At 38.5% G+C, this 26,313-nt stretch overlaps 2 protein-coding genes across 10 annotated transcripts; both read left to right on the forward strand.

Annotated features, from left to right (window-relative positions):
• The first annotated feature begins 847 nt into the window (after positions 1–847).
• On the forward strand, positions 848–11,900 carry LOC131310164 (ankyrin repeat-containing protein BDA1-like). 9 transcript variants are annotated; one of them, XM_058337028.1, is made up of 10 exons: positions 867–935; positions 1,564–1,671; positions 2,067–2,132; positions 3,124–3,181; positions 3,267–3,391; positions 3,915–3,991; positions 5,348–5,703; positions 6,336–6,598; positions 7,309–7,587; positions 11,036–11,900. In XM_058337028.1, exons 7-10 carry the CDS (start codon positions 5,370–5,372, stop codon positions 11,672–11,674), a joined length of 1,515 nt encoding a protein of 504 aa, XP_058193011.1. In that variant the 5' UTR covers positions 867–935; positions 1,564–1,671; positions 2,067–2,132; positions 3,124–3,181; positions 3,267–3,391; positions 3,915–3,991; positions 5,348–5,369; the 3' UTR covers positions 11,675–11,900. The 9 variants fall into 9 exon arrangements, with proteins under 9 accessions (XP_058193013.1, XP_058193019.1, XP_058193011.1 ...); XM_058337032.1 differs by lacking the exon at positions 867–935 and adding an exon at positions 971–1,419; XM_058337033.1 differs by lacking the exon at positions 867–935 and adding an exon at positions 1,298–1,393.
• Positions 11,901–16,453: 4,553 nt separating this feature from the next.
• Positions 16,454–18,398, forward strand: LOC131310853 (uncharacterized). The gene has a single exon (XM_058338092.1). It carries the CDS (start codon positions 17,083–17,085, stop codon positions 18,142–18,144), a length of 1,062 nt encoding a protein of 353 aa, XP_058194075.1. The 5' UTR covers positions 16,454–17,082; the 3' UTR covers positions 18,145–18,398.
• The last annotated feature ends 7,915 nt before the right edge of the window (positions 18,399–26,313 follow it).

Here is a 26,313-nt window from a genome sequence, read left to right on the forward strand (position 1 = left end):
TTTACATGACAAATACGTATATTACAAATAGCCCACAATCGAAGGCATTGCAAAGGTGTAGTGCTGTGGGGCACTACGGGAACCCAAATTCATAAGATACAGACACACACAACTGACAACATTGAATACATTTGTGCCCCAATATTACACTTTTTCTTTTCTTTTTCGTCTCTCTTTTTGCAATGGCGAGATTGTGGAGTTTGGACTAATTGATTAGCAGAATAGATGTTGATGACTTTCTGTTTAATCATCTTAAAAACCTTATTTCAAAGAATGTGAATAACATGGTAATATAGAGTAGCTTTGAGTCTTAACAAACAAATTAACACACAAACAAACAACCCCCCCCCCCCCCCCCCCCCCCCCCCAAAAAAAAAAAAAAACAAAAACAAAAAAACAAAAACAAAAAAAGTATAACCTAAAGTAGCTTCTTAGTAAGAAACAGTTTGGATTAGAAAGGTTGTGTACGTACTCAGTGTCATGATTTTTATTTTTTTTTTCAGTTTTTCGTCAAAATATTTAATGAGTAGCTTCCTCGTTGTTATAATGATGTCATTTCACCACCTTCACAATGTACAAAAAAAGTTCTCAGAGGTGTGCATAATTGAGCTTACTCATTTGTTGCTCATCACAGTACTATGTTTTTGGACGGATATTTCCCTATCTCCGGTCCCCTTGTGGTAGACAACTGGAATCTTCTTTACAGAAATGCTTGACTAGTACTTTTTGTTAAGGAAATAGAGTCTCCCACATTGTTTGGAAGTGGAATGAGTGATCACGACCTCTACACTTTCTACTATCAATGTTTTCTTGTGGTTGGCTTTGCCTATCTATAATAAGGTATTGTATGCCGTATCGATTTCAATATTGCTAAATATCCTAAACTATTTGTTCACGCCTGTGACTTCTCGCCCCACGCGATTGTCCTTGTTAAGGTCTCTCTTTGTCTCTCTCGTGTGAGTGAATTCAGGGGTGTGTTTGTGATTGTGCACGCGTTCTGCGTATGCGGAATTGTGTAGCTCCTTTCTTTTTTTTTTCTCTTAAAATCTACAAGAGGCTTATTTTTTACTGTAAAACTGTGTCTTTTTGTTCAGGAAAGTGTATATTGTTTATGTTTTGCTCTTTAAATGCTTATTTTCATACTACTTTTTGAAGTGAACTTTCTGTAATGATGCTTGTGAGTTAACTCATGGTTATGCAGATTAATCTGAAGTATAACTTCCATATACCGTCCGTAGGGATAGAAACATGCGTCTCCCTGTGTTACATTTAGTTCTGATTACTGCCCTTTTCCCCTGTTTGTCCTCTGTCTGAGTTGTTTTTGAAGATCTAAATTTCAGGGACCTTAGATCTATCTTCTCAACATTGCCAATTCAGCTTAGATCTTCATCGAGTAGCCACAACATCCCTAGTATCTCAGTAATTTATTTTTGTCCCACTTATTGCTATTGCCAACAATCCTTTAATCATGTTCATGATCAGTATTCCACTTCAAAGAAATCCCCTTCTCTACGAACTCAATGATCATTGTTTAAATTACTTCTGTTGTTCCGCCGATTGCAGTCACATTTGGATTTCAATGAAGCCCAAGTCAATGCTTTTCTTTGTGATGTTGTGACTGATGATCTCTGTGACGTAATGATGCCTTCTTCTATTGATGTCGTTACCTTGGTAAGTGTGGGCTTTAAGTAATTGCTTACTTGCGGTCGGGAAACAGATAAGGGGGAAGTACATCATTACATGATCATCTTCTTCTTGTTTATGGTTGTTTCTATACTTCTGGTCCAAACATAGTTTTTCGTTGTGTTGGGGAGTTCTTGTTTTGTCCTTGTTTCATAGAGTACGCCATCACTGCTTTTATGAAACACCTAACATGTTAAGCAGATTTTTATGTTGTCTGCAGTTTGTCCAAAGATGATGCACTTGATACTACTGAATGTCAAGAAAGTATTAAAGATAGCAATCGCTTTGTGTTGCTTGACATAGCCATATTTTTCATGCTCTTTCTTTCTTTCTTTTTTTTGAAAATTGCTACAATGACATATTATAGTGTTCTCAATTTGCAGCCAGATGGTCACATTCTTTTGCGAGATTATGCAATGCGAGATTATGCAATAGGAGATTATGCTCAAGTAAGTGTCCAAAATCTATACCTATTACAGTATTTGGGCTTATTTATACTTGTCTCCCACACTTTTCCTGGACACTACCAGATAGTGATAGAATTGTTGCACTCACAAATTCTTTTCCACTACTACACTTAATTTTTATTTTTTTCTGCTGGATAAGTTGGACTTCAGATACCTGTGGCTATGTCTAATCATGGGCAATAAAATTTAGAGCCACTTTTGTATTCGACATCTGAAATCAAATGATAGAATCAGGCCCAGTGTTTGTTGTAGCATTTTGTGGGCATTTTTTCCTTGTGTACCTTGGGTGTTACAGTTTGTTCATGGTGTCTTTACTGATGCCTCTAAAAACAAAAGAAGAAAAAATAACTTGTACTAATCAATAGAGCAAGAAGCTGCATCAACACTGGGGCATAACCTTGCTATAGCAGGATCCTTCTAAAATGGGTGCGCTCCCTAGATGGGAGCTCGAATCGGCACTCCCAAGGCGGGAGCTTGCTCCTAATTAAGATGGGAGCTTATCGGACCGTTAAGACAATTATTCTCTTACTTTTAAGGGAGTTATGCCATTGGGGAAATAAGAATATGAAAATCATATTAGTCAAGAAGTTTTACAAATTGAGAATATATAACTTCCAATAATTACACTTTAAGATCGAAAAAATTTCAGTAAGTTTTACTTTTCCTTTAATGGTCAAGTATTTAAAGGTATTTTATATACATATTTTTATATAATCTATATACACTCCTTAGGCACTCCCAACCTTAAGAGCTTCTAGGTGCCTCCGCTCCCCCGCACCCGCTCCCGCTTCCGCACCCGCTCCCGCCCCCGCTTCGTGCTACTAAGCTTGCTACATAGATTCTGTTGATATCACTGTTTTCTTTTTTCTTTTCACTTATGGCAGTTCTTGTCCTTGATTTACTTCTTTATTGCGTTATCTTGATTTGGCTTCCTTGTTCTCTTGTTGTGTAAATCTTCTGACCAAACTTGTAGGTAGAGTTGGATAAGAGGAATCAGATGATTAGTGAGAAATATTCGAGGAGATGGTACTGTAAGTACTCCATATCCAAAAGGCATTGTTGTTCTTCTTGAATAATTTGTATTGCTGGTTTGACAGTTGACCGTTTACACTTCAGAGCGCTTTTTACTTCTCTGAAGAATTTTTGTCAACCTTGTTTGGAGGTGCTGGCATCACCATTGTAGATATGGTTATATACAGCAGACAGATTCAGAATCGTTCTCAGAACATAACCATGTCTCGGTGAGTTCTGATCAGTTTTTATTTAAGCAAATTGGCTTGCATTCAAGTTTTTCCTTTATCGTGTTAACCTTGTGGACGTATTCTGGTTGTAAACATTTTGTACATGCACAGGGAAGTTGATAAATTTTGATGGACATGTTTGACTTATCAATGTTCCATTACTGCGCCTGTGACCTCTGATAGTTGGAACTCAATGAATGTTACCAAACGACAGCGAAAACATATTGGCAAATGAATTTTTCTTCCCTAAAAACCATGGTAACTTGATCAATGATTTAATAGGATGGATGCGAAAGAACATACTCTTTAGCTGAAGAATTTTGTCAACGTCAAATCAAATAAATATACAATGTTTATTATTCATATCTTTCATAACCTTTAAATGATTCCTGACAAAGCATGGGTGTCGATTTTTCTTTTTTTTTTCGTTTGAAAAATGTCATAACTGCTGCGTTTTACATATGATTCTCTAATGGATGCCTCTTGTTTTTTTGGATCACGACCTATACTATATTACTATTAGGCGATGGATACGAGCTGCATTCAGCCAATTTGCTTGTGTTGTTCATCAATGAAATTTTTGGTGCTTTGACGGACCAGGTATGGCAGCTAACTCCCGAGTTTCCAAATCTTAAGAACGATATCATGTAATGTAACCTATTAGTATGAGGGAGGAACCATGAACTTTGTTTGCTGCCGAGGTATTTGATGGAAGCATGAAGTTATAACTTATAAATACCCCGGCCAAAATTCATTAGATATTTGTTTTGAAGGCAGTCGTGTTTTTTTTTTTTAGTCAAATACCCCAGTAGGTAATGGATTTTGAGAATCACTTCATTTTGTAGACGCCTTTCGGAGGTTTATTTTGGGCATAATCTCTATTATGGAGTCTGATTTGTTTCCTTGTAGTGTGGATGTCCATGGATTTGATAGCGGAGGTGGAATACATGTAGGCGAAATTAATTACTCTACTATTTTCTGGTACTCAATATTTAACCAACTTACTAGATTGTCAATGAGTTTTTTTTTAATTCATGAAAATGTTTTGAATTTTTTCTTGAAAAAATGTACTCCATTTTCAAGTCCTTATTTTTTGAATGGTACATATAATTTTGGGACGATGGTAGTTTTTTTTTTTTTTTAATTAATGCAATTGAAACCTATTTCAAATCAGTATGATGCATGAGACCACATGAGATACATGTGGCTTGCACACAAACGACAACATTGGATGTATTCATGCCCCAATCATTTTTTTTTTTAATGTTGTGTCCCAATCCATACACTTTTTCTTTTTCTCTCTCTATTTGCAATAGCCAGAGTTAGGGGAGTTTGGACTAAATTTACAACTGATTAATTTTTGTATAATATTTCTCTTATCTGATTTTTTTTGTTTGCTTCAAATATTTGGGAATCGGGGAAGGGGACAGTTATATCTACCCTGCCCCTCTCCGTTGCCATCCTAGTGTGTTGAAAACAGGAAAAAAAAAAAACATTTTTTTTCTTTTTTGGCAAGCACCACTACTTAAAACTAGTTAAAGTGTGAAATCATTTTGTGAAGGGATTAGAATGCCAAAGATGCCCAGTTTACCCTTCGATTTTTAACTTACACTCCTTATAATTTCATCATTTTTAACTTGTACCTCCCGCACATTATTGGATACTCACACCCATTGAACTTTGAAACAAAGTGAAAACGTGAAATTTATTAAATGAAAAGGTAACCAAAAATCCATCCGAAAACCCTGGCCCACCAGTCAATTGGTTCAGACTTATAGGTGTCCCCTTTTCGTGGTTGACATGCAATCGGAATCTTCCAGAAATGCATCCTTGGCTTGTAGTAGCCTTTTCCATTTTGATGCAGTTTTTCCCTTACTCCACATGATTAACTACTACTTCTTGCATTCATTATTGTTCTTCGAGTTAGTAAAATTCTCCTTTTTTCTCTCATTAAAGAAGAAAGCATAAATATTTCGATATGGAGAGAGAAGACATGGGGAGAAGGCTCTATCAAGCTTGTTTGAGTGGGAGTGTCCCAGCATTAGACGCCTTGATTGAAGAAGATCAACTCATTCTCGACCGAGTTAGCTCGCTAACATGCTTCTCCGATGACACCCCCTTGCACGTAGCAGCATTGCGCGGTCATTTGGACTTCACGAAAGCCCTTCTAGCTCGGAAACCAAAACTTGCTACTGAGTTAGACTCGCTACGGTGTTCGCCCCTCCACTTAGCTTCCGCTGAGGGCCACGTTGAGATTGTACGAGAGTTGTTACGGGTGAACACCGACGTCTGCATTGCTCGTGATCAGGATGGTATACTGCTTTTTTGCTTTAGAATTGTTTACAGTTTATATCTCTTTTTTTAAGAAAAAAGAAAAGAATTTGAAATTCGTTGTTCCTTCCCACGTGAAGATTCTAGCAGACAATAGCGACTCCCAAATCTAATTAACCTGCTGCTAGCTTATAGCAACTCTCCTCTAGTGTCTGAGTCTATCAGTGAAAAAGAAACTGTACGTCTCAATTGTCATCTCCATAAAAACAAGAGAGTGTACATAACATAGTAATTGTATAGTAACTTTTATCACTTGTCTCATCATCAGCAATTAAGGCCAAATAAGGCTACTAACTCTCAAACACATAGTAGTAATAACCATTACTGGATGGTCGTAAATGAATAAGCACCCGAAATTTGTAAAGATTCAATTGTTGTAGACATCATCTAACTATTAGTAGTTACAACAAATATATCATCAAGCTTTTGTAATTAACACCAGAACATGTAGCTGAAGGTCGTGCAGGTTTTGGGTTCAAACTGATTGTGTACGTAGCTCGATATCCTAATAGTGATTTAACTTACTAATGCACTACCACTCTACCTGTAGCCCAAAATAAAATACTCTTGAATTGATCAAATATGAGAGTTCTGAAAACATATATTCCAACAGGTAGAATCCCTCTCCACTTGGCAGTCATGAAAGGGCGAGTTGAGGTCATATTAGAACTACTTCGAGCTGAACCGGAGTCGATTCATGAGAAACTAAGCAGAGGGGAGACTGTTCTGCACTTATGTGTCAAATATAACAGGCAAGAGGCCTTCAAGACACTGGTGCAATATTTGCACAGCAACCACATGGAGTTTCTCCTCAATGCTGGAGACGATAATGGCAACACCATCTTGCATCTTGCTGCAGCTCTCAAACAAAAGGATGTGAGTTTTTTTGTATACACGTAGCTAGTTACTCTCTCTACTATGCCTACGAAGAAGGACCAGACTCTTTAAGTTTGTCCATTTGTGAGTCCTTCTCGGGTCTTCTTTGGTAACGGAAAAGTTCATATTTTAAATCTCATCGAGACCAACAACTATGCCTAAAATAAGTTGAATGTTCTTAAACAAATTGACTCCTATTGCACCACTGCAAACTGTTATTTTTCATCCCTTTGTCCCCATTTTAACATTTGTACCCAAAAACACAAGAACAAGAGAAACTGATCTCTTAGACTTGGTGCAGTGGCATCTGATAATATAAACCCAGGTGCAATAAAAGCCTTTTGGTCTAGGGTTTGACTTCTACCCACGGGCTATATATCAGTTCTTGTGTTTGAATCCTGCCAGTGAATATTGAGCTGGATATACTTGAAACAAGAAACGCACATAAGAAAACGTGTTTTTCTGGCATCTTTGACTGTCCTCCTTTCATGTGCCATAGGCTGACCCCCTGAGTTGTTGGAAGTTTGCTGGGAATTAGTTGTTTATCTTTATCTTGCTCGGCTTGAAAACAACTGAAAAGGAATTTCTCAAGCTCTAAATGCTTCTAATTTTTTGTTCTTATTTTTGTGGCATTATTTTCAACATTAATGACACTTTGTATGTGCAGAACATAGAATATTTTCAACATTAATGGCACTTTGTATGTGTAGAACATAGAATACTTGTTGGGAATAAAGAGTGTCAAAGACCACACCAACGTCAAGAACAAGAATGGTTCTACAGCTTTGGATGTTATAGAGCATTGTCCTAACAGAGACCTAAAAACCATGGAAATTCGAGAGTTTCTTTTACAAATTGGTGTTCGGAGATCCGTTTGCAGTGAGCCGGAGCCCAATGCTGAATCACCTCCCAATAATCCTCATCCTCAACGTTGTTGTAATTGGTTTTGGAATAAGTATATCAAGGTCGACAACGAATGGCTCCAAGAGGTACATTTGGATGATTCTCTCTCTCTCTCTCTCTCTCTCTCTCTCTCTCTCTCTCTCTCTCTCTCTCTCTCTCTCTCACTCATAGAAATACACTCATACACATGCATAACTATAAATCATAGCTCCACCAACCTCGCAACTCCTCCCTTTGGAAGTTTTGCGGAGCCAAACATTCAAAAACCGACTCCCAGTTGCCTCCTCAGGCTCCTCAACAAATTCGCATTTGCTATGGTAATTAACTTGCCGCACCGAGCAAGTCACTGAAGCACTCGCCCCATTCTCTCTCTAGAGAGAGAGAGAGAGAGAGAGAGTTGGGTATGATAGATGGTGAGGGTGCGACAGAGGAGGTGCAAAAGTATTTCAAACAGAGAGGGAATGAGTTTATTTATTTAATTTTTTGGGTCAAAATGAGATTTTTCAATTTGAATAGCCATTTTGCTTAGGCTGCTGGGGTGGGGATGTATTTTGTGCCTAGCCAAAAATAAAATTTGGTGTTTTGGGAAGGCATTTCGCCTAGTAAGTGCATGCAGGAGATGCTCAAAGTCACAGCTACACATTCTATCCATCAAATAAAAAACTAATGTTTTCAAGCAAACTTCAGAGTTCGCGAACTACTCCAGGAGTAATCACCAAATTTGTTATGCTGTGCCACTCATATGGGCCCAAAATCTCAATCTCCGAAAAGTCATTCTAATCATTTATTTTTTTTGGCTCATCGAGTTTGTCGTGGGTACATAGAAAATCACACCGTCGGGCATCGGTATAAACATGACCCATATACTATATCATTAAAAAAAGAAAGCTGTTAATGCCACGGGTGTTTTGTTCCTGCCACGGACATTAATTAGACAGAATTGTTAAAAAAGCTCAATTGCCTTCCCAAGCAAGCAAAATTGTTTTGGCTTGTCTTTTCTCATTTAGCTTTTCAAAAATGTCTCTTGGTGACTTTCCGTGTACAGTCTACAAATCCTCTTCATATATTTTCCGCTCCTAATCCTTCTTCTTTTTTTGATCTTATTCCTGATCTAATTTGATACTCCCACTATAACAAGACCCAACCAAAACGAAAATGCTATCGGTACCGAATCTTGGGGTACCGAAAATGTACAATGGCATGTGGGATGCAGGGAGCGTGCTGCACAGCTACGTGCTGTGCAGCGTGCTGTGCGGTTGCCGGTGCCGCCTTGCCGGCATCGGCCCGATGATCGCAGACGTCCACTGCGTAGAGCTCGTCGAGTATTACAAGTGTACCAAAAATCAACCCGATCGAATATTGTTAAGTGCCTCATCGGAACACATATAATTCGAAAAGAATGGATTCAGTGATTTTGATCCAGTGTTTCGTATCCATTAGGATTCATTTTTTTCCAAGTTATATGTGTTCCGATGAGGCACTTAACGATATTTGATCGGGTTGATTTTTGGTACACTTGTAGTACTCGACGAGCTCTGTGCAGTGGACGTCTCCGATCATCGGGCCGATGCCGGCAAGGCGGCACCAGCGGCCGCGCAGCACGCTGCACAGCACGTAGCTGTGCAGCACGCTCCCAGCATCCTGGCATGTGGGGCCTACTTTTTGGTCCCACACGAATAATTCAAACCGTTCATTAATTTGAAATATAATTTTTTGAGTGGCCCCTGCAAAAAATCAGCTCAATTGGATTTCCAATAGTGGTTGATCTAATCTTTCAATTTATCATTTAGAGTTTACAATTCCGAATGACAACTTGAAGTTTAGATCAACCACTTATGCATATTCAATTGAGAAGATTTTTTGAAAGACCACTCGAAAAATTATTTTAATTAATGAATGGTTGGAATTATTTGTGTGTGATCCAAAATTGGCCCGCAAACCGTTGTACATTTTCAATACCCCAAACTTCGGTACCAATAGTAGGACTCCGAACAAAATTTTTCTTCTATAAAACCAAGGTGATACGATTAAAAAAAAAAAACTGAATTACCAATAACTTCTGAAATCTTTAACTAAGTATAATGGTTTCTTCATTTTTAACTCCTCCCATGCTACTAGCCTAGGCACTAAAAGGATTGAACACTAATTAATGCAATAAAAGGTGTACAATTTTGATTGCTGAGAGGGCAATTGAGCCTTTTTATCATTCAATGTAATTAATGTCCGTGGCACGAACAAATTGCCCCGTGGCATTAACAGCTTCCTTAAAAAAATACTGCTAGCATGATTTCTGAGAATAAACTTCAGGATGAACATGTTTAAATCATGTTTATGTATAGGGAACTCTTCCTACCTAGTGAGAGAAACTCCCACCTCTCTCTAGAATCCCTTTCCAGATCTGCCGTTTGGGGGGGAGGCCGCCGCCTCCTCGCCTCCTCCGCCCTTCTCCTCTTCTCCCTCGTCCCTCCTCGCCTCTCTCTCCTCTCACCGTCTGTGCCTCCAAGCCCCAGCTTTGGGGCGGCGGTCTAGTAGCACAGCGAGGACCCCGAGCCGGCATGGCCGGCTTTTGGTGGCTCCCTTGGCTTGCCTCCTGCCCGACGTCTTCAGATCTGGTCTTCTTGGGCCTTCGGTGAGTTAATAAGGTGTGCGGTTGGGCTTGGGGCTCTAGTTTTTTTGGTTTGTTTCGTTCTTTTCCGGCTGGTTTTAGTCCGGCTTGTTTACCGGCCTAGTCCGGTCTGTTTACCAGTCTGGGTTTCCCCCAGATCCGGTGGGGTGCGGTGGTGGGAGAATAAGGCCCTGGGCTTTGCCCTTGTCTCTGTGGGTGTTGGTTCCTTGTTGCTGTGGGTGTTGGTGGGTTGAGGTCCAACTACGGTGAACGACTTTGTTTACGGTGAACGACTTCTGCTCCGGTGAACAGCTCTTGCCGTCCAGATTTCATATGCGCTTCTCGAGTTTGAGTTGGGGTCCGGTCCGTTTGGGATTCTCTACTATCTATACCTAGATTGGTTCTCATCTGGCGATTTCGTCGGTCTTGTTTCTATAGGGGTGCCTATGTCGAAGTCTAGGTAGTTTTGACTCATTCTTGTATCTTTTGATAAAATCTGTATTGCCTTCGGGCTTTGGTATTGGAATGAATTGATTGTGTTCAAAAAAAAAAATTCATGTTTATGTGCATGAGAAACACGATGAGACAAACAAATAGAACGGTTCTGATCCTTTTTGGGCCCAAATGGGTCTATATGATGAGCAGTATTGTGCTTGAGACACAGTCATGAAGTGACAACGCAACTAGGGGGCCTTTCAAAAGCTTTGGTCTGATATATAACTCCCAACTATGGACTATCATTTTATTTTTTGGGTGACCAATTCTATATGGGTTTAGCCCTTAGTTTTAATTGGACACTCCATTGGTGGATAGTGGAATTGAATCCGAATTAGATGGTGCATGGGTCGGATAACGAGTTATGGAAACCCACTTTTTTAAGTTATTATGACCCACAATATATGTAAATACATCTTCCATGTTGTTGGCAGGTACGCGGCCATTTAATAACGGCAGCCACCCTAACTGCAACGATGGCTTATCAATCTATTTTAAGTCCGCCTGGTGGTTTATGGCAAGAAACAAAGAGATGCCAAAACGCCGCTTCGCTCGCCCTTCCTCCTTCCTCAGGCTATTCAGATCTTATTTCGGATGACCACATATGCATTGCGGGACAAGCCATTATGGACAACGATGGCACTTTATATACTACATACATGGTTAGTAACACCGTAATGTTAATAGCATCATTGGGCACTATCATGCTGGCCATGACTGGATTCCCGTCGACGCTCAACAAGCATTTAACATGGCTGATGGTGATCACTGTGTTCATCACAATTTACTGTATGGCTGTGTCTTATCAGTCGGCAATGGCTTTAGTATCCCCCAACATATGGTCCAAATTTTACTTTTTGATTATAATTTCTGTTTTGGGGATTCTATGCGTATTTTTTTTGGTGCTTCAGTCATGCCGCTTCTTGGTATGGCAGTGGAAGAAGTTGGTAAAACTTGTTAAAGCATGTTATCATTGTTGCGGACCAACTCCAAGAGCTGCCCACAATATTACTACTCATGATCAGGTTAATCCAGCAGCTGGCAGCCATAAGTGCATAGGAAACTTCTGCTAGCTAGTCTTTGGACTACTTTGGGCTTCTATTCCAAGTCGAGGGTTTGTGCTTGTGTATGAGACACTTTATATTAACCACTTGTTTGTGTACGTGGCTTTCACCGAAAAAGAAAAAGTTTGTATCTTGTCATTTTATTTTATTTTTGTACTTCGGAATATTGTATCTTATCATTTGCTATCATATGAGAAATGATTCAATAATACTTTCGGACCATCTTTGAGTACTATGTTTTGAGTACCATGTGATATCTCACAAATGTATTTATAGAATACGCTTCATTTGTCATATAGTAAAGCACTTTCTATCTATGCTTCGGTAACACATCACATGATACCTAAAATATGGTACATCACATGATACCTAAAATATGGTACTCAAACATGATCACCATATCATTGCTAAATTGAAATGATTTTGGCACCTCACATTTTGATAAACACACGTACTCCAATGCTTTTCTTTCAACGTTAAAAATACACAGCACAATTTTGAAAGCAAAAGTTATAAAAGACAAATTTTATAGTGTAATTATTAAAGAGTGGAGTATCAAAATCACGTCCATTTTCTTATCAATGTTATTGACACATCACGGGAGCTGTATAATGCATGAGATCCAAGATACATGTGCACAAAAACGACGACATTGAATACATAAAAAAATGCTGCAACCTTACCCGAACACACACGACCCACACAAACAAATGTGGCCTCCTCACACCGGAGTGTGTGTGATGTAGACTTATTGTTGAACACATTTGTGGCCCAATTGTGTGTTGTAGACTTATTGTTTTCTCTATTTCCAATGTTGAGTTAGGATAGTTTAAAATAAATTTACAATTTCTGTGAGCTTTCCTAATTACTCCGGTAGCAAAAATAAGAAACGGGTCGTCATGAAACTAATTCTGTTTTTATTTTTATTTTAAGGCATTACGTATAGGTATAGGATTTGTCTATCATGGATTCCACCTGAGTGAATCCAATTTGACGGTTTTGCTTTTGATTAATACAAATATTTTCTCTTTATCTTATCTTAATATATATATATAAGCTGTTCTGGGGACCCTTTAAAAAACCTCTAAACCACCCCCCAAGTTTCTGATCGAATTTTGATGATCTGAGTCGCTCAATATAATCAGAACGTGATTTTAAGGGTACTCGCGAGAAATCAGCAAAAAAAAAAAGACCGAGAAGGGCTTCATCTGAACGGTTTTTTATTGAACAGTTCAAATAAAAACTGCTCAAATTAAGCCTTTCCCAGTCATTTTTTTTGCTAATTTCTCGCGGGCACCCTTAAAATCACATTCTGCACACATTGAACTGTTCGGATCATCAAAATTTGATTGGGAACTATGAGATTGAAATTTGGGGTGTTTTTTTAGGTGTTTTTTTGGGTGTCCCTTAAACCATACCGTATATATAAATATAAATATATATATATATATATATATATATATATATATGTATATATATATATATATATATATATATATATATATATATATATAAGAGGAAGGCTTTATGAACTACTTGCAGATTTGAAATTTGTGCGAGACGGGTGGTTGGTTTAGTTGTGGGTCAATTATGACTTGAAAGATTTGGTTGGTACTTCCTCCGTTTCATATTGAAAATCTCATACTCTCTCTCTCGCCATTTTTCAAATCAAAAAATCAACTTCCATGTATAATTTTTTGAATTTTTCCGCACCGTATTAAAGATCTCGATTCGTACTTTAATTTGGTGCAAAAAAAATTTAAAAAATTACACAAGGAAGTAGTTGATTTTTTAATTTGAAAAATGGCACGACTTTTCGTAGTGGGCTCTGAATATAGAACGGATGGAGTATTAAATGCGATTAGGTTTAGCCAATCATTTTTAGCCTAAGGATTAGGAATTGAATTTCATATATTTTTCTCGTAATTATAAGCCTAGACGACAGTAATTGTGGAAGTGGAAGTGAAAACTGAAAAGGGTAAGAAACTTTTTATTTTTCTTTGATCTGCCTCGTTTAAATTTATCGATCGTAAGTCCAATTAAAGAATATTAGTGCATATGCAAGTTTGATTGAACTGGGGATTAGATTATGATTCAAATGTTTCAGTTGGCGGCCACTTATGATTTGCTAGATAATACTATTAGCTTTGTACCAAAGAATATTGATGAATATATCTTTTAATTTGTTGTAGTCTTAGCCTAGATGATAATTGTGAGGCATGAGTTAAAATGCTAGGCACTATCAATTCGCTAGATAATATTAGCTAGCCGATCGTTGCTGGTCCCTGGTCCAAGGATTGGGAATTCATGAACCATTTTGTTGCAATTAGCCTATATGATAAATTTTTTTTTTTTCCCCACGAAAAATCTGGGGATATCATTAAAATGAAGAATGGTCCAAAGACCTAACATCAGAAAGGGCAAGATTAGCTAAATGTTGGGGATTGCCTAGCCAATGAATGAGCTACCCAATTGAAAAATCGTTTAACATATTTAAAGAGACGAGGAAAATAATCGGAGAAGCTCTAAACAATCCAAAAGAATAGAGCTACAATCGGAGAATGATTTCCCTGCTTGAGTAAGGGCTTGAACAACCTGGAGAGAGTCACCTTCAATAACAATACTAGAAAAACCTTTGTTCGCAGCAATAACCAGAGCTTCACAAAAACCCAAAACTTCAACAACTCTCAGAGAGAAAATACCAAGATATGGAATAGATACCGTGCCCAAAATATGACCCCGAATGATTTCGGGCCACAATCCCTACACCAACAAAACCATTTTTTCTTCCAACAGCACCATCAACATTAAACTTGATAACTCCAGCAGGTGGCAAGTATCAAATAGGGGGAGAAGCCGTGTGAGAAATTCCAGAGGAGGAACGAGAAGAAACCTGTGCTTCCTTGAATTCAGAGCAAATAACAGAGGCCGGCCTTTTCCAAAATCCTGATGCTATCCCAACCTTGGCCTTCAAAATGGTTTTCATTTCGGGCCTTCCACAAAAACCAGCAGATCGATGCAAAAAGAGCATCCATATCGATATCACCAGCAGCAGAATGAGCAAAGGGGGATTTACACCACACGTATGTCTCTCGATAATTTACATTGGAAGAGCATATGCTCCAAGGTCTCAATTTTGGGATGACACCTTGGACAGAAACATCAATGTTCTTCCGATGTAAGTTAGCAAGAACTGCAATAGCATTATGGGAGCATCGCCACATGAACATCTTAATTGTATTAGGAATCGACAAGGACCATAAAGCTAGACTTCTAGAAAGAATCAGATGGAGTACCGGAACTCGGTTCACCTCATTCGCGTGAGTGGTTTGGAATAATACTCATACGAGCCAGGTGATATGCTGATTTAACCGAGAAAATTCCATTATCAGTAGGTCCAGTACGATCCAAACTCCTTGATCACCAATTCCATACGAGCCACTCGGAGCCCGTTGAATTTTTTTTCTATTTAAAAGTGGTTATTTTTCAAATATTTCGGTAAAAGTAAAATAAAATAAAAAACTTTTTCGATTCGTCTCGTCGAGACAAATCAATTATCCACAAAAATTTGGCGCAAAACTAACAAACACGATATATTTTGAATAATAACAAAACATAAACTTTTTCTAAAAGTCCTAAAAATGTTAGTGGAATGAGGTCATAAATAGAATAGGTTTAGTGGTTGTTTCAAACAACCCCCTACCCCACCCAATTCGTTCAAGTAAAATCCTCCTATCAGCAAAATCGGAAGAACTCAGACTAAATGGGTAGCGAACTATAGGTGCGAAATATACAACGTCATGTGGTACCTATTTTTGGGTCTCCCACGAATAATACAAACGTTTATTAATAATTATAAAATATTGTTTCGAGCTGCTCTGTAAAAAATTAGCTCAATTGGATATATGTAAGTAGTTGATCTAATCTTCCAATTTTCATTCAGAATTTACGATCCTGAATTTTGAATAAAAAATTGAAAGTTTGGATCAACCACTTAAATATATTCAATTGAGGTGATTTTTTGCAAGACCACTCAAAAAATTATTTTAAAATTAATGAACGATTTGAATTATTAGTGTAGGGTCCAAAAGTAGCCCACATGCTGTTGTACATTTTCGGCACCCTATATCTGGTTACATGCAATCTTGAAATCAAAAATAAAATAAAATAAGTGAGTTTATATGATTGTAAAATGGAGGGGGGAAAAGAAAGAAAAAGACCACTGTAACAAGGAGGAAAGTAAAAGGAAATGGATCCTCTCCTGTTTTGGATCGGAGGAGATGATCGGTATCATTGATTTGATACAATAAATGATTTGGATGCATTTTTAACCCTTACCTTCTGGTAAGAGATGCGTAATTCTTACCAATAACAATCGAGACACAAATTCGAACCATTGATTATAACAATGAAGGGTCTCGATCTGAAATGCCTCGTCCGGTCAGAGCATAGGTGAGTGATAAGCATAGGAAGCGTGGCTGAAGGGCAGCAGCAGTGTGGTTCCAGGTGCCGTTGCCAAATTGAGATCATCCAAGTCATTGGACCGGAGAGCATCCGGACCCAAAGTAAAATTCTACTACTAGATTCATCTTTACCCGACGTGGCAACTGTATTTTCTAGTTCATCAATCCACACCCGCCTAGTGTAATCACACCCACACCCAATCCCAGCTTGTGGATAAGACTCCAACGTCACCTGACGTGTCAGTCTATTACGATCGGACCACCCGTCCTGTACAACACCAACACACCAACCTAACAAGATTTCCCTAACCCGTAACCGCCACGTGCCCGTTTCTCCCCCCTCTCTCTCCCCTCTCTTTTTTATCCTATGAGAAAAAACCCTTCGCTCGATGCCCGCCGCCAACACCACACGAACCTCGCCCCCGCCTATCTCTCCCCTCCACCCCCACAAAACAACCTCCCCTCTCCCTCTCTCTGCAATACATATCGAATCGTTTCATGTTGTCAGGAAATTGTTGATTCTGTTGTTATTATCCGGGCTAGATCCGACTCTTTTTTTCCCGGTCGTCGCTCCGACATCCGACGGTCGACGACAAAGACGATGATTGCTTTTAACTATAACTCTCCGGTAAGGCTGTTGATCCGGAAATGCTAGATCCATTTGCTGTAATCCGCGTTCGATCCAAGATCTGGCTTCGCAAGAGGAAAAAAAACCCAATCCTAGTTCCTTCCCTTAGTTTTTTACTAATCTGTAAATTTTTCTAACTCTCGAAAACTACTCTCGTTCTTTCTTCGATTCGTATGATGCATAGAATGATCGCGTCGATTGTACAGTTCTTTTGACTATTATGTTTGGGTTTTCCAGTTTTGTACAGTTAGGGATATAGAATTAGGGTTAGGAACTGGTTTAATTGCTACTGGTTTAGTTGAAGGCGGCCTCTGAAAGTGGCGAAGATGAGTTTGAGAACGGCCGAGGAAGAATCTTCGGCACAGGAAATCCATATCCCGGCCGAGATCGATTGGGAGACGCTGGATAAATCGAAATTCTTCTTCCTCGGCGCGGCCCTGTTTTCGGGGGTTTCAGCCACTCTGTACCCCGTTGTCGTGTTGAAAACGCGGCAACAGGTGGCGGCTCAATCTCAGGTCTCGTGTATCAAAACCGCGTTTTCCATCGTCAGGCACGAGGGCTTTCGCGGCTTGTATCGAGGGTTTGGTACCTCTTTGATGGGAACGATTCCGGCTCGCGCCCTGTACATGGCAGCACTAGAGGTTACGAAGAGCAAAGTAGGGACCGCGACGATTAGGTTAGGGATTCCAGAGCCAACCGCAGCTGCAATCGCCAATGCTGCAGCTGGGTTGAGCGCAGCTATGGCTGCACAGCTAGTTTGGACACCTATCGATGTTGTTAGCCAAAGACTTATGGTTCAAGGCGGTTTTAACCACCACAACAACAAAAAAACTGCGGTCAATTGTAAATATCTCGGTGGAATCGATGCGTTTAGGAAGATTCTCAACACGGATGGACCTAGGGGTCTTTACAGGGGATTTGGAATTTCGATATTGACATATGCCCCTTCCAATGCGGTTTGGTGGGCATCCTACTCGGTTGCCCAAAGGCTCGTTTGGGGCGGAATTGGATGCTATTGTTGCAAGAAAGAGGTTGCTGGCAACAACAATGACAATGGTGTCAGTACTTTCAGACCGGATTCGAAGACCATAATGGCGGTTCAGGGGGTGAGTGCTGCACTGGCAGGGGGCGTTTCGGCTTTGATAACGATGCCACTCGACACAATCAAGACGAGGCTACAGGTTTTGGATGGGGATGAGAATGGGCGGAGGGGACCAACCGTCGGGCAAACCGTGAGGAATTTGGTTAGGGAAGGAGGGTGGACGGCTTGTTACCGAGGGTTGGGACCGCGGTGGGCGTCCATGTCCATGTCCGCGACCACGATGATCACTACCTATGAGTTTCTGAAACGGCTCTCGGCCAAGAATCAAGAGCATTTAACACCATGAAACACAGACATGAAAATTGGGGGAGGAAAGAGGAAGGGTTTTTTTTTCTTTTGCTCATTAGTCTCTGTTTGAACCCTTCTTTAATTTTTCTCTCAATGTCACTGTACTTTTTTGTTTACCTTTACCTTTCCTTCTTTCTTTTCTTTTTTTTTTTCTCTTTCCTTCCTTCTTGTAAGCCTGCTTGGCAGATGATGAATGTAAGTGCTTGCACATTTTGTTCATATACTAAAAAACTATGGTATATATTTTTCTTATATTCATTTTCTACACTATCCTCGACTTGTGATTATGCTGAAGTGTGTTATCCACAACCAAGTTTAAGGTTTTAATTTGGATCCTTGTCGGTTACCCGGGTACGAAATTAGTATAGGAGAGAAAAAAGCATGTTGGCATGTTGCAGTTCAAATAGGTTTTACAAAAAACTTTGTTAGAACTATAGAATAGTCTTACCAAAAATTAAGTTGATCATACGTGGAAAGCTTTGAGATTGAATGAAATTATGCTTTTTGTGTGTTTTTTAATACAAACGAGATTTGCTCATTGTGTTACCCTTGTCCGATGGGCTTAAATTTCTGCAAAGTGACTTTAGACGTCCAGATCTTCAAAGTGAACGGTGGAAATCACATTTCCGAACTCGAAACGAGGTCCATATAGATGAGACAATAGGGCCCGTCTAAGTTGGATAGTAGTCTTCTATGCACGAGGTCAACTCACTCGGGTTATTATATGCATCTCAAAAGATTTCAGCAAAAGAGCAGAAAAGAAATGTGGACAGGAGAAAAATAACACAAATTTTCCATGTTTAATGTTTTGGATCGAATCCTCCCGGGTCCAAGTTTTGGACCGGAAGAAATATTCCAAATCTGAACTATACATCGAGATAATCAATTTTGGTCTACGTGTTTATACTTATTCGATACCTCTCATCGAGATGAAAAAGACTAAGTGGGCTTCTAAGCACAATTTCACTACCTATATTTTAGTCTGAATGCATCATTATCTGCATAAGAGAAAAGTTTAGACTTTACAGCCAACTTTGCGGATGGTTTTCCGTTAGATAAGCTCTTGGGAGAATACTTCACAAATGGTTTTTGGTTGGATCTCTTAAAAGTTTCCTAATTCGGCCAGCTCATGTTCTCAGCCAAACGGAAAGCCCCATATGAAAGTTCGCCTTGGGCCCTCAAAACTATAGGATCCGTACTCTGGGGAACACACAACGTTTTGATTTTGTTACAAACTTTAGGAATGAGTACGCAGAACTAGCAAACACACTTTCCATTCGACAAAAAAAGAACTCGCAAAACACAGTAGCACTACATTATCGGTATTTTGGCACTACATTATCGGTATATAGTGATTTTTAGTCCTCAACTATTTCAGTATTTTGGCAGTTCTGCTGTTCTGTAGATTGTTTATTCATCATCGGTAAAGGTTTTTCCCTTTTTGAAGAAAAAAGGGTTAGGTAATTCACCACTTTTGAAATTTTGGTGTTTGTGTTTATTACTCTTCTTAATTGGAACCCACCACTTGGGTTGGTATAATCATGGACGTGGAATATCGTTTAAGACTGATATAATTATACAAGCACTCAACTCAGAGTTGGATACAGACAAAGCATCAATTAATTAATTAATTAATATGATAAATGCTATTTGTCCTAATTGCTGCCATGATATTACCAACTCATTCTTTTCTTCACAAAATTTTCGCTCTCATTCTCTTATCCTCGTTAGAGGATTAATGAGGATGTTGTAGCGCATCTTTTGCATTGCAAGGAGGTGCAACAGCATTCCCTAATCCACTTTGGGAATCTCATTGTGTGGAATTTCCCTATCTTTTTCCCATAGTGAGGGATTACAAGAAGTAATAGAATATAAGGGATGAACCACCTCTACCTATCAAATAATTCGGGATTAACCATTTAACGGTACTCTCGTGTAGTGGTAAAACTGCCGAATTGTTGCCTAAAGGTCACAAGTTCTATACTGAGAAAAGGCCTATCTACTTGAAGGGGTAAGGCTATGTCATGACCAACGACGACATTGCGCATAAAAGTAGGGGAAATTGTCATTAGGGGTGTGCACGGATCAGACGGGTCGGGTTCGGACCCGAACCCGACATGTCGGGGTATCAATTTTTTTGGCTCCGAACCCAAACCGAACAAGTGGGAATAACAGTCCGCGTGCCCAATTTTTTTGGTCGGGTCGGGTCCGACCAAAACCGAAGTAATCTTTGTGAATTGGTCGGTTTTGGTCGGGTCAGGTAAGAAACACAGTACCCCGAGACCCGAACCAAACAGTGATTTTTTACAAAAAATGAACCCGTACCCTACCGAACCACATGTTCAGCCCTATCCGAGACCCTTCGGGTCGGGTTACGGGTTTTTTGCACACCCCTAATTGTCATACCCAATTTTAGTCTAACATTGGTGGGTTAGAAGAAGTTTCAAAGGAATATTGATCGTGATGGGATACACATCCAAATTGACAACGGTGGGATGTACAACTCTACAGGATGAATGATTTTCCATCAGATTGACAGTGAAAGAATTGGTAAAACTGCAAGTACTAAATGAATGATGCTTTATGAACTTGCATGGTTGTATAATTTAAGTAATATCGATTCATTAACACTCTAGAAACAACCCCTCGCAGAATTTTTTTTTTCCCGTCTTGAAAAGTAATTGGTGGTTTAGGAGTTCACGATAACAAGATCAATGAAATGGAAAAGGATGGGGTTAGGTTGAGTTCAAACAGCTACCTCTAAACTGCCGCTACCACTAAAGTAACACTCCACTTGCTCTTGCCCTTGCCCTTGCCCTTGCCCTTGCCCTTGCCCAGTGACAGAATTTGAGCACCATAAATAGTTTGACTAATTTAACCAATCAAATAGGCCCCACTAGTATGGGCATTTTGTCCTATCCATGGTTGAAATATCATACAGAATACCTACACCGATTATTAGTTGCAGGAATTCACTAGGATATGAATAAGAACGATGAAGGTTAAAAGTTCTCATGGTGCATGCTTTGATCTATCAGGGCAAACGAAAGAGACCAAGCTGCAGAGAAAGTCTGTCCAAACAAGGCTTGTTGATCACATAACATAACCTGCAAAAAAAAAAAAGAAGAAGAGAGATTGTAAGAGATCATATCATTATTGCATGGTTCTAAAGTTATAGAAAACATAGATAGTTGGTTAGTGGGAAAAACATATCGGGATTCAAACGAATTGGGTAAAATGTTTGTTCCTTAACGACCAAAATGATTCACTCTTAGTGAAGATTCGAAGTCAAAAATCCCGATGATATCTAGCCTCTATTGCCACAACCTAATCATTACTCGGATAAATATAACTAAGGTAAATTTAGAGAGATTCTTAGAGGAAGAAAATGTTTTGACCTTAGTATGAAACCGACGAGTATAGTGATGCCATAATGAAATAGATCCCACAGACTGGTGGATAGAACCAGGTTAGGGGTGTAAATTTAGCCTAGTGGCCCAAAGCACGCCAAGCCCGTTGAAACTTTGCCCAACCCGGGCCCGATTTTGAGTCCAGTATTAGCCCCTAGTCCAATGGGCAGGGGTTTGGGCTAGAGGTATTGAAGCCCAGCCCGTGGGTTACCTGACCGCCCTAGTCCTAAGTTTAAAAATTTTAGGGAAAATGACAGCTAAAGACGTGTTTTAATAATTAATATCCGTCAAAAATATTTTCAGTATTAAAAAATATTTTCAACGTGTCCTTAGCGGGTATTAATTATCAAAACACGACTTAGGCCGTCATTTACGCAAAATTTTAGTCCGTGAAAGCCCGATCCAAACCCGTCACGAGTAATATGTCTGTAGTTCATACATTAATCTGTCAAAACTAGATAAATGATAATAATGTTTTCTATCCAAAACCCAATTAAACTCTAGTGTTCAAAGTCCAAACTTTTAAGTATTGATGTAGAAAATTGCCTAATATAATTAGTGTCCTAACTCCTACGTCGATACTTTGTGCCTTAGTGGTGATTTTTGAGCAAACATTCTTTATATATCCACTCTTTTGTTAATTCTTACAAAAATAATGTTTGTTTTTTTAATGGAAAAGAAAACTCTATACTCTTTGCCTATTGTGCAATTTGTGCTAACTCGATTGTATTCCATGCACTTAGTTTAGGGTGACAGAAATATTGAGATTTGAGACTTATATGCTACTTCTTTCTCTTCAAAAAAAAAATTTAATAATACATACAGCTTAAATGTTGAAGAAATTAAATAGACATCCTATTTACAAGACTTATTTAGGTGTCTATCCTAGCGGACAGAAACAATGTATCTCGAAATCTAAAACCCTGCATCTTGAAAGGCTTTCAGGGAACCAACTAGAGCTAGCTCAGTTGGTCAGGACTCCTGCATCTTACTAGGTCATGAGTTCATATCTCCCCACGTGCATGTAGGTATTATTCTCCTTGTATTTCTTGAGATTATTTCTCCTCTTAATGGGGTTATTAGTTGAGTTAGGCTAATAGTGATTGTGGGCTTATTTTCAATTTGATGTAATTTTGATATTTGTATCCTCATAGTACCGCTAGTAATTACAAAAATCTTAAACCCTCCAAAAGTCGAATTTCATAATCAGTCCATCATCCTACGTATAAATTTAATGATAAAGATAAATATGATGTTCATATAATTATAAGATAAAAACTCAAACCAAACCATAAATGACATCGGGGATGAAAACATATACTGTACTATGAATATTGGTCAGCAAATCATTTTAGTTTGTAACTGAATCGAGTCTGATTAAAATCTGATCTGATTATCAAATTTTCAGAAACGTAAATTTGATTTGTTTCCAATTTTTATATACGAGATCATACAGATATCCGATCTGAAAGTCTCATTCAATCTTCCTTTTCCTGTTTAAAAAATGAAAAATGCCCGGATAAATAATTGCTGAAGGTACACAAAATTTTTACTACAAAAGCAGAATTTTAATTACAAATCTAAAAGAGCATATTTTACCGGTCAATGAGTCAATCAAACAAAACAACCTTTAGCATCACCAAATCTTTTTACATATACTAAGCACAAAACCGTCGCGATATAGGCCTTAAACTAAATATACTGGAAAAAAGAGAACATAAATAAGCATTTGAATTTTGAGTTTCAAAACTATAGTACTACTTTACGTACGTATTCAATCCGGCAAAAATAAATAAATGAAGAGAAGAATCCGAATTATGTCGACTTGTAAGATCACGCTGTCTTAATGCAATTCCAAAGATTGGATCCTCAATTGTGAATCGAGATCTCCTCAAATGACGGCACCTTTCATGAGCCCTACGTACATAGAGATTGTTCAGTTATGGACTCACAACTGTTATCTTATACAATGACAACTACTTGTGAATATTCATACATGACGTAGAATTAAACACTTTCGCTTTGTTCGGTTCCTAGTTTTGTTTTGTTTTTGTTTTGTTTTTCAATCATTACTCTATTTTTCCGATTATTACTTTCTCATCTCTCTCCAATCATTACCCTTCTCTTCAATCATTACCCTATTTCTCTTTCCACCTAGTACCAAAACTAAACTAAACTAAACTCCCAACCAAACAAAGCAGTATATCCTGCTGCTATTATTTTCTGAAAATAAATGGAGTAGTATGCAAATGCATGAGTTTTTGCAGTACGTAAGTACTACTAGCTAACTTGTTGAAGCTAACCAGACCAATGCATGTGTTTGGTTCTGTGCTTTTTTCCTGACTAGTTGGCCAACCAAAACTTTAGGCAGTAGTTAAGGAATGAACACAAATACCCATGGAGACGGGCGACCCCACAACTCAACGGGTAGCGTCGTCCTATTGTGTGACGGTATCTCAAGTGATCTCTCTTGCTCTTGTGATGCAAAATGAAATCAATTACGGTCATGTGATCTCTCGTGCTTTGGTGATGTCAAAATGAAATCAATTACGGTCTCATTTAGCGATTCAAACTGTTCATATTGTAGACCTCGATGTATACGTCCATTATGCCAAAAAAAAAAGTGTTTTGTTTGACTTCGGTATCCAATGGAATGAACCATATTTGTCTTAAAAACGACAACTTGTGCTTGACCGCTTAAAATTAATGTGATTCAAACAAGCTTTTACCAATTCCAATTAAGTTGATTTGGAGCATCAAATTTAACACATCAAGATCTACAAAATGTACAATTTAGATTGTCAAATGAAACTTGCTTCAAGAATCACACAGGATTTTATATCACATCAAGAATCATACAGAGAAATCATCCTACAAGAGGATCTTTGTACCCCCAAATCCCATCCCTATATCCAATTTACGGAGTAATTACTAATTAACTATACCACAAGCCTCATGTCTATCCAAAGAAAGGAGAGAACAATCTTGGACCGGCCTCTCTTTTGAACGGCAGAGAACAAATCACATCTCAGCCGCTACATCTCAGCCGGCAGAGAGCAGTCACATCTCAGTCATTGAGCCGTAACATCTCAGCCGGCTGAGAGCAGTCACATCTCAGTTACTGCATATCAGCCGCCCATCTCAATGGTCCAGGATTGTCAAAGATTACTACCGGTTAGAGAAGGGCACATAATAATGGAGATGCTCATGGGAATCATATCATCCTGACTTTCATCCACTAGTTCTTGAGCATTTGAAATAATAAACCATGTTTAGCAATAGAAAAATCAAAATCTTTGAAAACCGAGAGATCATGGATATTTTTTTGGACAAAACCAAAGAGTAGCAGTGATTTCAAGAATAGAGAGAGACATAATGAATCATAAAGGAGGTTCACTGAATGAACTATGTTCTATAATTACTTTCCGAAAAATAAAATATGTCCAAGTTCTGTCCTAAGTTGGGGAAGACCAACGGCACCAAGGACATGATACATTTGTGCTGGCATGCCAATTTGGTCTTCCACCAGGCACATGTAAGAGAAATTATGCAAAAGTTCAAACACGATACATTTGTCCAAAGTTCTATATTAAGTTAATTACGAATTAGAAATCTCTGCAAAGTCATTAAATTGGTTTGACAAAAAGCTTTCTTTCGATCTCCAAAACTTCAGTCTTCTTTCCCTAAACTCAATTATTCTCTCAATAGTTCAAATAAAATAGGTCACATACAAAAACAAGGTGTAAAATATAACTCATAGCTAAAGAAATCAAGTATGACCACAATAAACCTAAAAGCGTAAAAGCAACACATATAGCTCTTCTAGTCCATGGCATAAACAATATAGTTTTAACTAACACATACACAAAAATCAGAGATGGAAATACAAGATCAGTAAACGAATGGAAGAACATATAAATAGAGCACATCTATGTAATTTGTACCAAGTCTGTACTCTTGCACATTAATCAAAATTATGAAATCACAAACCTTATTGGTCCTAAGTTCAAGGGAAATGAAAAACACAATCATCCTCCCAATCCAAATTTTACTTCAACACAAAAGGACAAAAAGCTAGAAAGATAGAAGAACACCATGTAAAAGATCTTTTCACTAAAATCGAACATAAATTGATTAATCTTAAAACATATTAACGGTGGGAATTTCACTCTTCTAAATATCTTTTCCAAGAGAGAGCTAGGGAGAGGACACCACACCTGATCGAGTTAAAACATACCCAAAGCGATGGGGCCACAAACTTAGGGTTTGGATTTTGCGCGTGAGTTGAAGAACCCTATATCGAACAAAACAATAGAAGAGCATAATAAGACTGAAACATAATAAAAAATCTGTAAAAAATCAAATAAAATGGAAATAATACTTATCAGAAAACCGAATGTGTTTTTGTGGAAAAGCTTCTCTTTCTTCTATTTTATTTGGTTAATTCAGAAATTTGGAAAAAGCTTCTGTACCTAAATAGAAAACTACGATTACTTGAAGCACCCAGAGCTATATCCGTCCATGATAAACAACAGCAGACAAGGGCTCCAAAAAAAATGTGTGTACAATAGTCAGTTGGCAAAATCCAACCCCAACAAAAGCCCCAATGGAAACTGTAAAAAAGACCAAGACCCTGACTGGTAAGAATATTTCAACAAATCTAAACCTTTATAAACATAGATGGGCAACCAAGATTACAAAGCGAAATCCAACAATTCGAAATAAGATACCACTAGCTTCCACATTGCAATGGCACG

The sequence above is a fragment of the Rhododendron vialii genome, chromosome 12a (assembly GCF_030253575.1).
Source record: "Rhododendron vialii isolate Sample 1 chromosome 12a, ASM3025357v1".
Taxonomy (NCBI): domain Eukaryota; kingdom Viridiplantae; phylum Streptophyta; class Magnoliopsida; order Ericales; family Ericaceae; genus Rhododendron; species Rhododendron vialii.

Coding starts and splice junctions, on each gene's coding strand:
- LOC131310164 (XM_058337030.1), top strand. CDS start 5,370: ATGGAGAGAGAAGACATGGGGAGAAGGCTCTATCAAGCTTGTTTGAGT. Junction 5,704..6,335: donor CATTGCTCGTGATCAGGATG/GTATACTGCTTT, acceptor ATATTCCAACAG/GTAGAATCCCTCTCCACTTG. Junction 6,599..7,308: donor CAGCTCTCAAACAAAAGGAT/GTGAGTTTTTTT, acceptor TTGTATGTGTAG/AACATAGAATACTTGTTGGG.
- LOC131310853 (XM_058338092.1), top strand. CDS start 17,083: ATGAGTTTGAGAACGGCCGAGGAAGAATCTTCGGCACAGGAAATCCAT.